Genomic DNA, 16,335 nt, shown 5'->3' on the forward strand with positions numbered 1-16,335 from the left:
ATTCTTTTATTTCTTTTTCTTACAGTTTGGGCAATATGGGATTGTTTTGTGTGTGTGAAAGGATTTGTTTTTTGAATTTTTATTTCTGATCCAAATATAGTTGATTTACAGTGTCTTGTTAATGACTGCTCTGCAGCAAAGTGATTTAGTTGTACACACACACACACACACACACACACACACTCATGTCCATTATTGTAGGATACTGAATCTAGTTCTCTGTGTTGCGTAGCAGGACCTTGCTGCTTTTTGGAATCATTTTTAATATCAGGTGTGAGTGGGTTACACTACCTATGAACCTCATTTCAGGAGAACCAAGAGGACTTTCCCAGAGCTGACATGCAAGTCAGCACAAGCGCTGGTGTGGCCATGCCTGTGGTTTAAACACAAAAGCATTAACTTACGGGTTATTAATTCATTGGTAAATGGTCCCTGCCAAGAGTCCCTCTTTTTTAATTTAACTTTTGTGTCCCTGTGCGGCATGGGGGATCTTATTTCCCAGACCAGAGATGGAACCCATGCCTCCTGCAGTGGAAGTGCAGAGCCCCGACCACTGGACCACCAAGAGTCCCCTATTATGCTGGCTCTCCTGGGGGACCCCCTCCCTAGATCTCCCCCTGACCCAGCAGCCCAGGACTCACACTAGGCATGGTGGGAGGAAAGGGGGTCCGTGTCTTGGTGCCTGTCAGATGGGCCAATGCGTTTACTAAGGAGCGTCTCTTTTGTGTATCACCACTGGACATTACAGAATATTTGCTCTGAAAAGTAAATAGCACACAAAGACATGTTTACAAATGCACCTTTATGCACAGCAACTCCCAACTGGAAACTGCAATGTCCTTGAACACATGAAATAAGATGTATACATCCATACAATGGAATAGTTCTCAGTGATTAAGCTGGACAGGGGGAGGAATGAACTACTGATACGTGTGAAAACATGACTAAATCTCTAAAGCATTATGCTGAGTCAAAGGAGCTGATGCAAAAAGCTCCATACTGTACAATTCTGCTACTGTGAAATTCTAAAAGAGACAAAAGGAATCCTTCAGGATCAAAAATAGATCAGTGGTGGCTGGACCCTGGGGTGAAGGAAGGAAATAACTGTAAAGGAGCATGAGGAAATCTGGGGAGGCAGCGGGAATACTGTGTTTTGTGGTGGTGGTTTTTCACGAGTGTAAGTATCTGCCAAAACTCATCCTTCAACTCCCCTGGTGGTCCTGAGGTTAGGACTCCAAGCTTCCACTGCATGGAGCACATGTTTGATCCTTGGTCAGGGAACTAAGATCCCACAGTTCTCGAGGCAAAAAACAAACTTCCTCCCATTGTGTGCTTTGATGGATGCAGTTTATTGTATGTAAGTTATACTCAATAATGTTGACCCCCCCAGAAAGCAGAATTTGGCCATTACATATTCTTTATATGTACATGTATTTTCTACATAGATTGTATATGCAATTTATTACGTATGTAGGTGTTTATCTCTTTAAACAGCCATCCCTCATAACCCAAATCTAATGCATTCCCCCAAAAGCATGAAATAGAAAATTGGAGAATAAATAACTATTTCAAGTGAGGAAAATAAGACACCTCTATCTCCACCCCAAAACCCCAAATGATTTCCTTAAATATCATTCAACACTCTTATCAAATACTTCTAAAACCACCCACTAAAGATTTTGGCAAAATAGAAAACATTGAAAACAATTAATTTTTCAACTCAATGAACTCATTAGTGGCTATGTTTGTGCACAATACAGTTTTTTGTTTTTTTTTTTTTTCACAATACAGTTTTGCACAGAATCAGATACAAATCTTTTCTGGGTCACCCACCAATGATCAGGAGATGTAACTAAATAACTCCGCAGAAAGGTCAAAGTTGCAAGATAACATTTATAATTGGATCCACATTGGTGGTGCCTCCAGGCACCGGCTGAAGTCTACACAGCGATCCAGGAAGGGAAGGAGAATATCAGTCATGAGTAATATGCTTCAACAGCGCACAAGTCAGGATCCTGTTAGAACACGTGAGTCCTGATTGCTATCTTCCACATCAGGGACTCAAATAGGACTGCCAACAGTTACACAGCAAGTTTTTTTTATTCAAACAGCAAATTGGGATTTAAAAAAAAAAGAGCAGGCCATTATTTTAGGGTAATGAGACTTAAGATATCAAGAGGTAGGGACTTCCCTGGCAGTCCAGTGGTTAAGACTTTGCCTTCCAATGCAGGGGATGTGGGTTCCATCCCTGGTTGGGGAGATAAGATCCCACATGCCTCGGGGGCCAAAAAACCAAAACAGAGGCAGTACTGTGACAAATTCAGCAAAGACTTAAAAAAAAAAAAAAGATACCAAGAGGAAACTGCATTACTATGAAGGTGGTTACAGTGGGAAAGGAATTTACCACTGGTAGTACACAACTTTTAACTAGAAGATAACATACCGAGGGGAGATAATACCACGTATTGTGTACCAGTTAATGTTTTTCCAGCTGTTTACATCTGTGTAACCATCAGTCATATCAAGATACACATTTTCTGTGTCATAGAAAGTTGCCCTCAAATTTCCTGGCAGTCCAGTGGTTAAGACTCTGAGCTTCCAAGGCAGGGGGCACAATTTCAACTCCTGGTTGGGAACTAAGATGGCACATGCCCTACAGCTTGTTTAAGAAGAAAGTTCCTTTCTGCCCTCTCCAAACTGACAGATCCTCATGTAAAAGTGCAAGTCACTCAGTCGTGTCCTACTCTTTGGTCATGCCCTACTCTTTGCGGGTCGCAGTCCATACAATTCTCCAGGCCAGAACACTGGACTGGGTAGCCTTTGCCTTTTCCAGGGGACCTACCCAACCCAGGGGTCAAATCCAGGTCTCCAGCATTGCAGGCAGATTCTTTACCAGTTGAGCCACAAGGGAAGCCCAAGAATACTGGAGTGGGTAGCCTATCCCTTCTCCAGCGGATCATCCTGACCCAGGAATCAGTCACCACTGTTCTGAGTTCTCTAATTATAGGCCAGTTTAGCTTGCTCTAGACTTTCATATGGGACTTCCCAGGTGGCATTAGTGGTAAAGAACCCACCTCAAAAAAAAAAAAAAAAAAAAGAACCCACCTCAGGTTCGATCCCTCAAGAAAATCTCTGGAGGAGGGCGTGGCAATCCACTCCAGTATTCTTGCCTGGAGAATCCTATGGACAGAAATGCCTGGTGGGCTATAGTCCATAGCGTCGCACAGAGTCGGACATGACTGAAGCAACTTAGCATGTAGACCTTCATATAAATGGAATTATAAGGCACTATTTCTGGTTCCTTTCACTTAAAATGTTATCTGTGAGATGCATCGCATTGATTGTATCTATCTCTATATATATATTGGCCCAGCAGCCTTCCATCAAATGATGATTGTACCCAGTAATCCAGTTGATGTTTCTAAGTTTTGGCAATTACAGAGAGCAACTCTAAACATCTGTGTACCAGTTTTTGAGTGAATAGGAGCTTTCTTTTCTCTTGGGTACATTCCCAGGACTGAGACTCACAAGCTCCCTGGTTAAGTAGATATTTTAATATATGCTTTGACATTAAAACACCCGTTTTCATAATCACCCAGTGATTTTCCAGCATGACTAGACCATTGTGCATTCCTACCAGCAACAACATGGGCTCTATCCACTTCCACATCCCCATCGGCACTTGGCAGTTTTTGATCGCTGCCATGCCAATAAGCATGAAGCAGTATCTCATGGTGGTTTCCAATGGTGTTTTTCGATAAGCAGATTTCATTTCAGTGAAGTCCTATTTATCATATATTTTCTGTTGTTTTCTGCATAGCTAGCATTTTTAGTCAAATTCTTACAAACATCTGATGAGATATAACTGACAATTTTATTGTTATAAACATCCTCAGAGTAACAGCAATGTGTTATCCGTCTCCCTTCAGTGTTCCCAAGGAGTGTTTGCTATTGTGGAGGGAACAGAGGGCCCAGGGACAGGGTGGGATGTACCGTGGAGTCACAGAACACACACACACACACGCAGCTACAGCCACCAAAATAACCAGCAAAGGAGCCAGCAACCTGTCAGAACATCCTTCCTCTCAGAGGACAGAATTTCCCATGATGCCCTGTGCCCCGAGACAGGAAGGCGAAGCAAGCTGCCAGGATGGGGTGTGGAGGCCACTGCTACTTCTCCATCTCATATGGTTTCCTAGCCTTGGGTGGGGGCCAGGAGTTGAGGACTGGGCAGATTTGGAGACAGTCACACACATACACACACACTCATTCACACACAAACAACATACACCCCAGCAGCGAGGCCTTCCGGATCTGATGTCAGGGAGGGAACTGAGGCCCATCGCTCCCAAATGTGTGGGCAGGGCCCTCCAAGAGCCTTGTTTGTCCGTTCATCCATCCCCCATGATTCCGATGTCCAAAGTGCCCCCCATCGGGGCAGGGAAGGTCTCTATGGGGATTCACATGACTGATTCCTTCTCACAGGTGTCAGCATCCCCAGCAGGTCCTGGGCAGCCTTTGAGGAGAGGGTTCCCCTCCTCGCTGGGGACCGGCAGCACGGCCAGGGGCATCTCACTCTTCACCTGGATCAGCTCCGGCACGGAGCTGCGGTTCTCTGTGCGATCCACGTAACTCTGGAGGAGTCCCGCCCCAAAGGCGTCACCTTCCACGTTGAGGATGGTACAGGTCCGATCCCTGAAGGGGGAACAGTGACAGGGAAGTGAGCGGGAGGGGAGAGGTCAGGCCCCAGCCCCGCCGCCCCCGCAATCTTCGTAATCCCAAGTGCCCCATCATGCAGTTCTCTGCTTTAGAACCTCAAAGATCTCCTCCATCCTCCCTGGATCCCCAGTGATCCTCCTTCCAGTAAAACACAAGATTCGCTTCTTCTGGAACCTCAAAAAGTCACCCTTCCCTTTCCTGGGGGCCCCAGAAGACCCCTCAATGCCTCTTTTTCCTTCTGAAATACTACATTCTCCCTCAGGCCCCCTGAACTCCCTAGAACCCTAAGGATCTTCTTCCTTCCTCTTTGTATACATTTTGTGTGGGTGTGTATGCCATTAAAAAAAATTGAGATATAATTCAGATATAAAATTCACCCTTTAAAAGCATACAACTCAGTGGGTTTTAGTTTTTTTCAGAGTTAGGCAATCACCACTATTTAATTCCAGATTATTTTCATCATGGCAGAAAGAAACCCTTGTATCCATTAAGCAATTATTTCCCATTTCCTCCCACCCCGAAGCCCTAGGCAACCATTAATTTACTTTGTCTATAGATCTGTTTCTTCTGAACAGTTCATATAAATGGAATCATATACAATGTGGTCCTTTGTGTCTGGTTTCTTTCACTTAGCATAATATTTTCAAGGGTCATATGTTATGTTTTTATCACTGCTTCATTCCATTGTATTGCTGGGTAATATTCCATTGTATGGACATATGACACTTTGCTTATCCATTTATCAACTGATCAGTATTCGGATTGTTTCCACCTGTTCGCTATTATGAATGGTACTGCCATGAACAATCATATACAAGTTTTTGTGGCCATGTTTTCAATTCTCCGGTTTAAACCTAGGAGTGGTATTGCTAAGATACATGGTAACTCTCTAAGTTTTGAAACCAAACTGTCTTCTAATCTTTTAGGCTCTTAATAGCTTCCTCATAATAGCTAACAATGATGTAGCACTTACTACTTACTGTTCTAAGAAAGCTGCTTGTATTAAGTCATCTAATCCTTCAGGAGAAACTATTCTCATTTTACAGATGGAGAAACTGAGACACAAGGAGATTAAGTTTTTATGTGTAATAAAGTTTTTATGTGTAATAATTGTACACATCTTATGTCCAAGGTCCTAATAGCTAGCAACAGCTGATCTGGGAGCCTGGCTGAAGAGTCTGCTCTATTAACTACCAGGGCAGTTCCCGTTAGAACCCCAAAGATCCTTTCCTTCCCTCTGATTGGAACACTCCAGGTCCCTTCCCCTTTCTTCTAGAATTCCTTCTTTCCTCTCCTCTCCTTCTCAGAGGCTATCAATGACCCTCTTGCTCATTCCCTTCTCCAGGAGTACCCCTGAGCAACCCCCGAAATCCCAAACCCACACTCACACTAGCCAGTCCACCGCCAAGATCCAAGAGATGTCGTGAACCGGCAGGTTGACCGCCTCGAGAATGATGGCCAGAGTGAGCACCCCTCCAGCTGGGATGCCCGCTGCGCCCACACTGGATGCTGTGGCCGTGACCCTGGGGGAGGAGAAGGGAGGTCACGGGGAGGTCCCTCGGTAGTGGGAGAAGCTGCGGGGGTGCGGCTGCTCCGCCTAGGTTTTCTCTGTTGTCAAGGGAGGGGTCAGGTGGGTCGGGGGTCCTCGCCACAGCCACCCCACACTCACAGGATAGTGATAATCTTCACGAAGTCCAAGGGCCGGTGGTTAAGCTGTGCAATGAACACTGCAGCCACACACTGGAAGAGCGCGGCACCGTCCATGTTGACCGTGGCACCAATGGGCAGAATGAAGCGGCTGATGTGTTTGGCCACTCCATTCTTCTCCTCTACACACTTCATCATCAGCGGCAGCGTGGCGGAGCTGAGAGGGACCACAGATCAGTCAGCAGCGCTCCCTGGGCCGGGCCAGCCGGGTCCCGCCCACTGCCCAGCCACGCCCCTGGGTCCGGCCCCGCCCACAGTGCCTCAACTGGGGCACAAGCTCCGCTCACCAGCCTAGCCGCCCCCTGCTTCCCACATCCCCAGACCTCCCCCCACAGTCCTCAGCCCTCCCCAGCTCTCCATGCCCTTCTTTTCCCAGAAACATAAGGCACTAGGGATCCCATAGAATGAAAGCACTCCGAAATATAGAGTCCAGGACCGCCAGGGAGAGTACCAACCACTACTTGCCAAATACACATAAAGACTCATACCTAAATTCTGAGTGCTTGCTGACTCACTCTCCTTCCCTATCTACCTATAACAGGTATAATAGGTACCTATCTACCTATAGCTCGACTAAGCTGCTGTGGGGAAGGTTAGATTCCGAGGGGACAGGGCCAGCAGATGGACAAACTACCCAGGAGAGGTGGAAGGCGATTTTGAGAGGTTGGATCCAGGGTCCTAGAGTCCCTCAAGGGCAGGCCTAGGGGCGGGGAGGGCTTCTCAGAAAGGGAGTAATAAATCTCCAAGACAGTAGTTTCTTAACAAGAGGGGTTTTCCAGGACCTTATGAGAAACATACCGAAGTATGGCTTCTGTGCCCAGATCCCATGTCCCACAAACAAAATTCCAGGGGCCTTTAGACATCAGATGCCCACTCCAGATCCCCTACTCTTAAAAGCCCTGCCCTGGTCCGCCCCAAGGTCACACCTGGAGGAGGTCCCGAAGGCGGTGGCCAGCGGCGTCATGATGCCCCACAGGAAGCGGTAGGGGTTCTTGCGGGTGAAGAGGAAGTAGATGAGGGGCAGTGTCAGGAGCCCATGGATGGCGTGGCCGAGCAGGCAGCATAGGATGTATTTGCCGAGACTGGCAAAGAGCAGCCCCACGTCCTCCATCTCCACGATCTTGCCGGCCACCAGGAACAAGATGCCCACAGGGGCATACCTAATTACACAAGAGACAGATTGCCACCTCAGATCACATGCTCACCCATGTCAGGTACTGTGCTGGGCACATCTCAGCCTTCCTCAAAGTCAGGAAGTGCCCACTGCATCGTGGACTGACGTTCAGACACCTCCCCTGTCATCTGCCACTCTCTCCCCTTGAACATGGTGCCACTGGGATGTAAAAGAAGTCTGGGTGGTTCCATCACCACTTGGAGTAGAGTCACCCACCAGATCTGCACTTAACACATGACCAGGAAAGAAACACCCACCCTGCATACCATTTACATTTTCTGGGGTTTGTTACAGCAGCTGACATGACTTAAACTAATATACTGTCTCTCCCGGAAAAATAAGGATCCTGACTCATGTCTTAATGACAGCTCCCAGGTATGAAGCATTTATGATGCGCTGAGCCCTTGAAGAGGATGGAATCTTCACCACAACCCCATGAGGGAGCTTTTATTTTGAGAATCTTGCAGCTACCATTGCATTAAACAAAATCAAATCAGTCTATAAAACAGGGACCCATAATGCTACCAACTTCACAAGAACTGTGGGAGGATTAAATGAGATGCCAGTTGAAATGAGTTGAAAGCTTTCTGTGCCCAAATAAGTGAAATCTAAAGACTTCAGCTAGGCTTCCCTGTTGCCTACCAATGCAGGAGATGCAGGTTCAATCCCTGGGTCAGGAAGATCCCCTGGAGGGGGAAATGGCAACCCACTCCAGTATTCTTGCCTGGGAAATGCCATGGGACAGAGGAGCCTGGAGGGCTACAGTTCATGGGGTCTCAAGACTCAGACACGACTTGGCAACTAAACAGTAACAACTAGACTTCAGCTGGGATTTTTTCTAACTCCTGGAGTGAAGATCCCAGGGGTTGCTGCTCGTGCATCCCCACCAGGAGGGCTCCCATCATCACCTCAACTGTCTGATACTATGGCTAGTTGTTTCCAAACCCCTTTTCCTCTACTTTTTTTTTTTTTTAACATTTATTTGGCTGTGCGGAGACTTAGTTGCAGCATGTGGGACCTAGTTCCCTGACCAGGGATGGAACCCGGGCCTCCTGCTTTGGAAGCGTGGAGTCTTAACCACTGGACCACTAGGGAGGTGCCCCCCTTTCTCCTCTTTAGTAACAGAAGAAAAGCACCATTTCCCAGCCACCTGTGTACCACGGTTTGGCCAAATGCCCAAACTTTAGCCACTGGGATGCGCCCAGAAATTACATCATTACTTGACAAATATTAGCTAAGCTTATTTACCGTAGGCATGCTATGGGTCAGGCACTAACCCAAGAACTTTACATATATTAACTCACTCGTGCCCGGTACTATCAATCCCATTTTCCACCTGGGGAAACTGAGGCATGGCAGGATAAGTAACATGTCATAGGGCACAGAGCTGGGAAGTGGCAGCACCAGGATGGGAACTAGGCTATCCAGCTTCAGAGCCTACTCTGACCCAACCACCAAGTGTTTCTATGGGTTTCCCAGGTGGCTCGGTGGTAAAAAAAATAATAATAATAATAACCGCCTGCCAGTGCAGGAGACACAGATTCCATCCCTGGGTCAGGAAGATCCCCTGGAGTAGGAAATGGCAACCCACTCCAGTATTCTTGCTTGGAAAAACCCCACAGACAGAGTTGCCTGGCAGGCAACTCCATGGGGTTGCAAGGAGTCGGACACGACTGAGTGACTAAACAACAAACTTTTTCTATTAGTTCCAACAGCAGCTTTGTAGATGTCAGCTACACTGGAATCAAGGTCAGGGTGGAAGATTTGGTAAAAACGCAGCAGCCCTAACCCACCTCCTGATTTCTCCTTTTTTGGCCATGCTGCATGGCATGTGGGATTCTTGTTCCCCAACCAGAGATTGAACCCTCACCAGCCTGCATTGGAAGCACAGAGTCAATCACTGAACCACCAGGGAAGTCCCCCGCCTCTTGATTTCTGACCTTCTGATCTAGGATGGGTGCTAAGAATCAATGTGACACCATGTGGAGACACGGCAGAGGGAGGTGGCAAGGGTGAAGCCAAAAGCCTCAGCATGTGTTTTGTCCCCTCATTATCTGAGGCCATTTAACAAAAGCTCATACATATTAATAATAATCGTAGCTGACATTAAGTGAATGCTCAGTAGGTGCAAAAGATTTACAACACTTTCTAAGTGCTTTACTTACGCCCCAGTCACTCATTTCATCTTCATGATAACACTATAAAGCAGGCACTATTTTCGATCACTGATCCAAAGGCAAACATTTGATGACATTGAAATCAGGAGAACTGAGATGCATTAGCCAGGCTGTGCCCACAGCCCGGCTGTCTTTTTGTTACCTTCCGGTGCCAGGTTGCGCTAGTGGTAAAGAACCCGCCTGCCAACGCAGGAGACATAGGAGACTCAGGTTCGATCCCTGGCTTGGGAAGATCCCCTGGAGGAGGGCACGGGAATCCACTCCAGTATTCTTGCCTGGAGAATCCCCATGGATGGAGGATCCTGGTGGGCTGCAGTCCAAAGGGTTGCAAAGAGTTGGACATGACTGAAGGGACTTAGCAGTAGGATCAATAAGGTTCTGGGATCAGTCTTAACTCTCATGGAATACAGCACTGTCGTCTCATAGATAAGGAAACCGAGGCACAGACAGAGTAAGTCACTTGTCCAAAGTCACACAGCCAGGGAATAGTCAATGCGAGACTTGAATCTAGACAATCTGGTTTGAAGGAACAGATGTCCCCACTCCCATCACTTACCACATGATCCAAGAGACCAGCACCATGGTGGCATCATTGAAGGAGTTGAAGAAGCGAATGAGCAGCTCTCCCTCGGGCCCCAACTTCCGCAGGGCCACGCCAAAGACGATGGCAAACACCACCAGGCCCAGAATGTTCATACCCTCAACCTCGCTCCCAATGGGCACCTTTGGGCAAGAACAGATGGGGACGGGAGGGGCCATTCGGTCAACCTGCACAGGGACTGGGGGTCTGTCCTGAGCACTGCTGGAACCCAGCAGAGACAAGACCATTCGCCGGGCCCCTTCCTCCAAAGGCCCATAGTCCAGGTCCAGGGACCACCCAGAGTGGGCAAGGGAGAACCCAGGGGAGTATGGGAACTGAGGAAGGCAGTGCTGCCAAGCTCGGAGGAGGGGAATCAAGGAGGACTTCCTGGAGGAGAGGGCTGAGACCTGGAGACTAGGGGTGAACAAGGTAAACCAGGGAAGGGATAGAAGGTTCTAGAGAGGTAACAATATGCAACAACCTAGAAATGACTCTAACTCAGGCATTCAAAGAAGAGAAAGAAATTCAGTGTGGCTGGAGTAGAATGGGCCGGGCAGAGTCACAAGATGGGGCTGAGTGGGCGGATGGGCAGGGGTGGGACCTCACAGGGCCCCGTGGACTATGGCGAGGCGTCTGGGCTTTCTTCCAAGGGCACTCAGGGGCATGAGAGGGCTTTAGGGGGAAGACAGGAGAGGTCAGTTTTGTGCTTTGGAAAGCCAAGCTGAAGTGGGGGGGGTGGGGGGTGGGGGTGAGAATAACAACCCAGATCAGAGCATGGATGTAGGGAGGAAGAAGGGCAAAATGGAGATTCCAGGAAGGCAGAAAAGACAGAAACTGGGGAGGGGCTTCAGAGAATTTAAAACAGACTGCACCCCAAATGCTAGAAGACCCAGAAGACAGGGGTAAGAACAAAATGAAAAAACCCACAACAATGGGCCAAGGTGCAGCCCCCGCCCAACCCAACCCTTCCCACCTCTTACCTTCACCACGGTGCCGTCGAAAAATCTCTCCTCATAGGAGGTAGCGTACTGCAGGAGGGGTTGGGAAGAAAGAGTCAGGGTCAATTGTCATTGTCAGTTGTCATCAAGGCTCCCCTACCCCACCCTGGCTCTGTTAATACTCAAAGCCCGCCCTAGGCATCCCTTATAGTGATTTTGTTCCATCCCACCAGCAACCCCACTGCAGTAGGACCATTCATACCCCCATTTTCCAGAGGTGGAAATTGTGAGGCTCACAGAGGTAAAGGCACTTGCTCAGGGTCGCCCAGCTAGAATTAGAACCCAGACGGGGCTCAGAACCCATATTCTCAGAGAGGCGTGGATGGGTTTCATTCATAGGTCACCCAGAAGCCCCGCACTATGGCCTATAAATAGGTAGGCATGTGTGTTTTTCCAGGCGCCACCCAAAATCAGGCATTCCCTCCCTGCCCACCCCCCCAACCCCAAGGGACACCCCCGAGGACTCACTGAGCGGAAGGCTGCAGACACCAGGTTGGAGGGGAAGATATTTCTGCAGAGAGAAACATGGGCAGGGTCGGGGGGGAGGATTAGATAAGGCAGGAGATCAGGGGGTATCAGGGTTACTGGGTTGGCCTCTTGGGGTGAAGGGAACCTTAGAGGCCCCATTTGTACCCAGACGTGGTACCCCAACCATGCCTCAGCCAGGCTCAGCCAGGCAGAGATGGACCTGGCCCTGAACATTTTTCCAGGGTGTGGAGAGTCTGAGCTGGACTCCTGGGGCCCCAGGAGACTAGTGTTCTAGCCCCAAGGGAGTGTTGATTGAGACTGATGAATGCCAGCTTCCCATGCTGGCTGGGGCAGGGTTACAGGGCTTGGGCTCCACCCCTGTAGCAGCCTCAATACCCTGAACATCTTGCATCAGCCACTTCCTCCTGCAGGCCTGAGGAAGGGCTGGCCCTGGGGGCTGGCTGGTGGGTTGCAGGGTGTGGGGAAGATCTGGGTGTGTTGGTGAGAAAGTGACAAGGATTGGCTGTGCTGTCGTGAAGGCATCTTTGTTTATGCGGCCACTCTTGTGTGAGGGTGTCTGGGTGTGATTAAGGGTACAGTGGCATGCACTAAACCCCATGGAGCATGTGAAGGAGTCAGACAGCAGCCTCCTGTCTCTCAGGTTAAGACAAAAATAACAGCCAAGGCAACTATGGGCGTTGGACTAAGTGCTGTATATAAATCAACTCATTTCATCCTCCCAACAGCCCTTGGGGTGGGGCCCTATTATCCCCATTTGACAGGAAAGAAAACTGAGGCACTGACACGTGAAGAAACTTGCAGAAGTGGCAGAGCTGGGATTTGAGCCCTGCTGGCTGGTTTCACAGTCCTAACCACTCGGTAGCCTCAAATCCTCTCTCTCACCAAAGCCATGGGTAGGCAGCTGTTGCTGGTGGATGGTAAAGCTTGTCAGGTGCTGGTCTTCAGCTGGGGGCAGGGGGCACGGGTTAGTGTTTAGAGATGTGCGACCTGAAGGTGCATGTGAGTGTCTATGCGCTCCTGAGCTGTGTTTAGGCAGTGTTTCACATGTTGGTGTGATCGGCAGCATCAGTGAGTGTCTGTTTGTGCTGAAAAGGTGGCAGTGCCCGGCGTGTGTGAGGGTATAAGCCCACGTGTTGGGGAGATGGCACAGCCGCGTGTCTGCATGCCTGTGTCCAGCTGTGTGTCAGCTGCTTATAAAGCTGGGCGGTTCTGAGACGTTCCAGGTCAGCTGTCGAGTGACTGGCCAAGTGCGTTACGTGGATCTGGCACAACCGCAAAGCTTGTACACATACAAACAGCCTTCAGGGGGCTGTGCCTGTCTGCAGGTCAGCTTGTACTCACCCAGGCCAGCCAGGGCTGGGTCGGGACACAGCTATCTGCCTGGGCCAGGAGGTGCCCACCCGCGTTAACTTTTGGATACCAAGCCTTCCCCCAATATCAGCCTGTGCCAATGTCAAGAGGCCAGGGGAGAACCCTGTAACGTGACTCGTCATTTCCTTCCGCCACTTCCAGGAAGGCCCCAACCAACCTGGAGACACTGAATCAGCAGCCCTCAGAGGCAAGGCCACGCGGACCCAGCCTGTCCGCCCTCCTTCAGAAGGGAGAAGAGCCATTCTCGAGGAGCCGGGAGCAAAAGCCGGAAGGAAAAGAATCTGCCCCTTCTCTGGGCAGCCTAGTGCCAGCGGAGGGTGGCCAGGGACCAGACAGAGCAGGAAATGGGATAGAAAGCCTACACAGGTGGCAGCACACAGGGTCCAACACAGATGAACTGGGCGGGGAAGACAGGCTCAGAAAAGGACCTGGCTTTGTCTGGGTGACACATGGTGGGGGAACCACGTGGGAAGAGGGCCTGGTTGGGGGGGTCCCTCCAATCTCCTCAAGTCCTTCAGCGCCCCCTGATGCAAGACTCCCCAAACTTCTATCCGGACAGGGGACTTCAATGTTTATCCAGAAATCTCATCCTGGGGCCCTCCAACACTCAAAGATTCCCTTCCAATATCCCCTCAGCATCCTCCCTCTTCACAGCAGAGACCATCTTAGGCCCCCCTCAACATCCCCGCCCCGCCACCCCAGACGCCAAGCATCACTCCTAAGACTTCCACGCCTATCACTCTCCTGTGGGGTCCCGTTTATGTACCCAAGCCCTCACATTTATAAACCTCAGGAGTGCGTCCTCAACCTCCATACCCTGACCCTCCCCAGAGCCCCCCAACTATGCCACCCCGTTTTCCTGAGGCCCTGGGGATGTCCCGGGCCCCCCACCGGAGGACTCCAAACCTCTCCTCCGTCCACGGGGCGACTCCCCTCCCCACCAGGCTGAAGCACCCCTACCCCCCACCCCTCCACCAGGTAGGGCGGGGTCTGACCTCACAAGATCCAGGAACGAATCGAGCACCTCCTTGCTGGGGGCCTCTTCCATCCGGCCCATGGCTCCGACCGAGGTGTTGATGGCGGCGAAGGAGGCGCCCGGCTGCAGCGCGAGCGCCAAGCCCAAGCCGAGCGCCGACGCTAGCAGTGTGGTGACGAGGAAAAAGAGCAGCGCCCAGGCGCCCAGGCGGCCGAGCGCGCTCGGATCCAGGCTGGCGGCGCCGCCGATCAGGCTGCACACCACCAGAGGCAAGATGATCATCTTTAACAGGCGCAGCAGCAGCTCTCCCGGAAAGGAGAAGGCTTGCAGGCGCGCGGGGCCCAGGGCGAGCGCGCCGCCGGCTCCCGAGACCCCCAGTCCCAGCGCCACACCGGCCACCACGGCCACCACCGTCAGCAGCACGAGCAGGTTAGCGCGAAGGCAGCGACGCACCTGACCCCAGGAACCGCAACGGCCGCCTTTTACCGAGCCTGCGTCCTCTATGGGGACCAACGTCGAGACACCGTTGGCGGTGGGCTCCGCCGCCGCGTACCCTTTGGGGTCTCCCTTAGGCGGATCGGCCACCATGATGAACGCCGCTGGTTCCTTAGCGCCTGCAAGCTGGGAGCGTTTGGGGGTTCCTTTCCAGGACGCTGACGTTCCTTAAAACTTTAACAGAGTCCGGAGGCTAGAACTTTCAAGAATTCTTTGCAGTTGTGAGTTCACAGCGCTCAAGTTCCTTGGCTCTTATAAGCTGAAATGTTTGAGAGTACCTTGGCTGGGCGCTGCGGTTCCTCTGTTTTCGGTCTGTGCCCGGCGCTGAAAGCAGGGAGGTGGGAGCGCTGGCGTTCTTGACCGTAGGGTTTAGGAACACGGGAGTTTCTCGAAATGGGACCCTGGGGTCCTCGGCTCCGGAAGGGTTGAAGACGCCCGAGCGGCGGAGGTCTTCAAGAGGCTAGGTCCTGGTGGCTCAGATCCGGGACGCCTGGATCCGGGAGGCGGGAACCTGCAGGTTGGCGGGGTCCTGGAAACAGGGCTGGGGAGTGAGTCTGGAAGCCAGAAGACGGAGCTCCGGGAAGAGAGGGGCCCAGATTCCTGGGTCCAAGAGGGAAGATTCGACCCCGCGGTGCCGAAGGCGGCGGCCCGAGACCCCGGGAGTAAACAGCTGTTAGCCTACAACCAAACCTCCCGGGCGCGCCGCGTGGCTCTGAGCTGCTCTGGCGGAAGCTGGCGGGACTAAGAATCGCGGGGCGAGGCCTGAGAGAGCGGGGGTGGAGGCGGGTGGGGGGGGAGGCGGGTGGGGGTGGAAACCAGCGCGCCGCTGCTGATTGGCTCTCCCGCTCGAGGGGCAGGACTTAGAACAGGGGTGACTTCAGTTATTAAGATTGTAATCCACTTCCCCCTAGATAGGTAATTTGCAATTATCTATTTTAAATGGTAATTCAGTTTAATCTAAGGCTTTTGCTTTCACCAAATATTTTCCTCTTTTTATTATGAAAATTTTCAAGCATACAAAAAAGTTTAGAAGATTTTACAGTGAACATCCATATAGCCTAGACCTAGAGTCTAGAGTTATTTCACCATACTTTATACCGAAGTATAAAGTATGGTGAAACAATTTCTATCCATTTATCTTTCTCTAGCCATCTACGCATTCACCTTCTTTGGATACATGTCAAAGTAAGTTGCAAATATCAGCGCCCTTTTTCTCTAAACAATTCAGTATGCATTTATTAATCAGAGTTCAATATTTGTACTCAGTCTTCTTTATTTTTTTTTTTTATTTTTGGGCCGCTGATTGGCTTGTAGGATCTTAGTTCCCTGACTAGGGCTTGAACCCACATTTTGGGCAATGAAAGTGCTAAATCCTAACCACTAGACCACCAGTGAATTCCCTGTACACAGTCCTTTTTCACAAAATGCACAAACCATTAGTGATGCCTACTGGTCTTTGACAAATGCATATGCCTGATTTCACTGGAATCTCCATAACTACTTGGTGAAATTGGGTCCACTAATATACCCATTCTCCAGATGGGCAAAACTGGGCCTTATGGCCAGAGGAAGTCACTCACCTTGAAGCCACACCTGAAGGGAGCTGGGAGTTGCAAGCCTGCCTCTCAAGACCCTAACCTTAAAGGGAA

General features: G+C 50.3%; 1 protein-coding gene across 1 annotated transcript; it reads right to left on the reverse strand.

The window, feature by feature from the left end:
- Positions 1-3,855: 3,855 nt before the first annotated feature.
- Positions 3,856-15,428, reverse strand: SLC1A5 (solute carrier family 1 member 5). The gene is made up of 8 exons (XM_043899582.1): positions 14,211-15,428; positions 11,824-11,866; positions 11,338-11,385; positions 10,334-10,500; positions 7,353-7,586; positions 6,389-6,583; positions 6,108-6,242; positions 3,856-4,695 (listed from the first exon to the last, which is right to left on the reverse strand). The coding sequence occupies exons 1-8, from the start codon at positions 14,777-14,779 to the stop codon at positions 4,461-4,463; spliced, it is 1,626 nt and encodes a 541-aa protein (XP_043755517.1). The 5' UTR covers positions 14,780-15,428; the 3' UTR covers positions 3,856-4,460.
- Between the last annotated feature and the right edge of the window lie 907 nt (positions 15,429-16,335).

This window comes from Cervus elaphus, chromosome 4 (assembly GCF_910594005.1).
Source record: "Cervus elaphus chromosome 4, mCerEla1.1, whole genome shotgun sequence".
Lineage (NCBI taxonomy): Eukaryota > Metazoa > Chordata > Mammalia > Artiodactyla > Cervidae > Cervus > Cervus elaphus.

Bases quoted from the DNA above. Each gene is read 5' to 3' on its own strand.
- SLC1A5 (XM_043899582.1), bottom strand. From the start codon at position 14,779: ATGGTGGCCGATCCGCCTAAGGGAGACCCCAAAGGGTACGCGGCGGCG. The intron at 6,584-7,352 runs GTGTGACCTTGG...GGTCCCTCTCAG, and splicing joins GCCTTCGGGACCTCCTCCAG to CTCCGCCACGCTGCCGCTGA. The intron at 6,243-6,388 runs GTGAGTGTGGGG...CTCCTCCCCCAG, and splicing joins GTGAAGATTATCACTATCCT to GGTCACGGCCACAGCATCCA.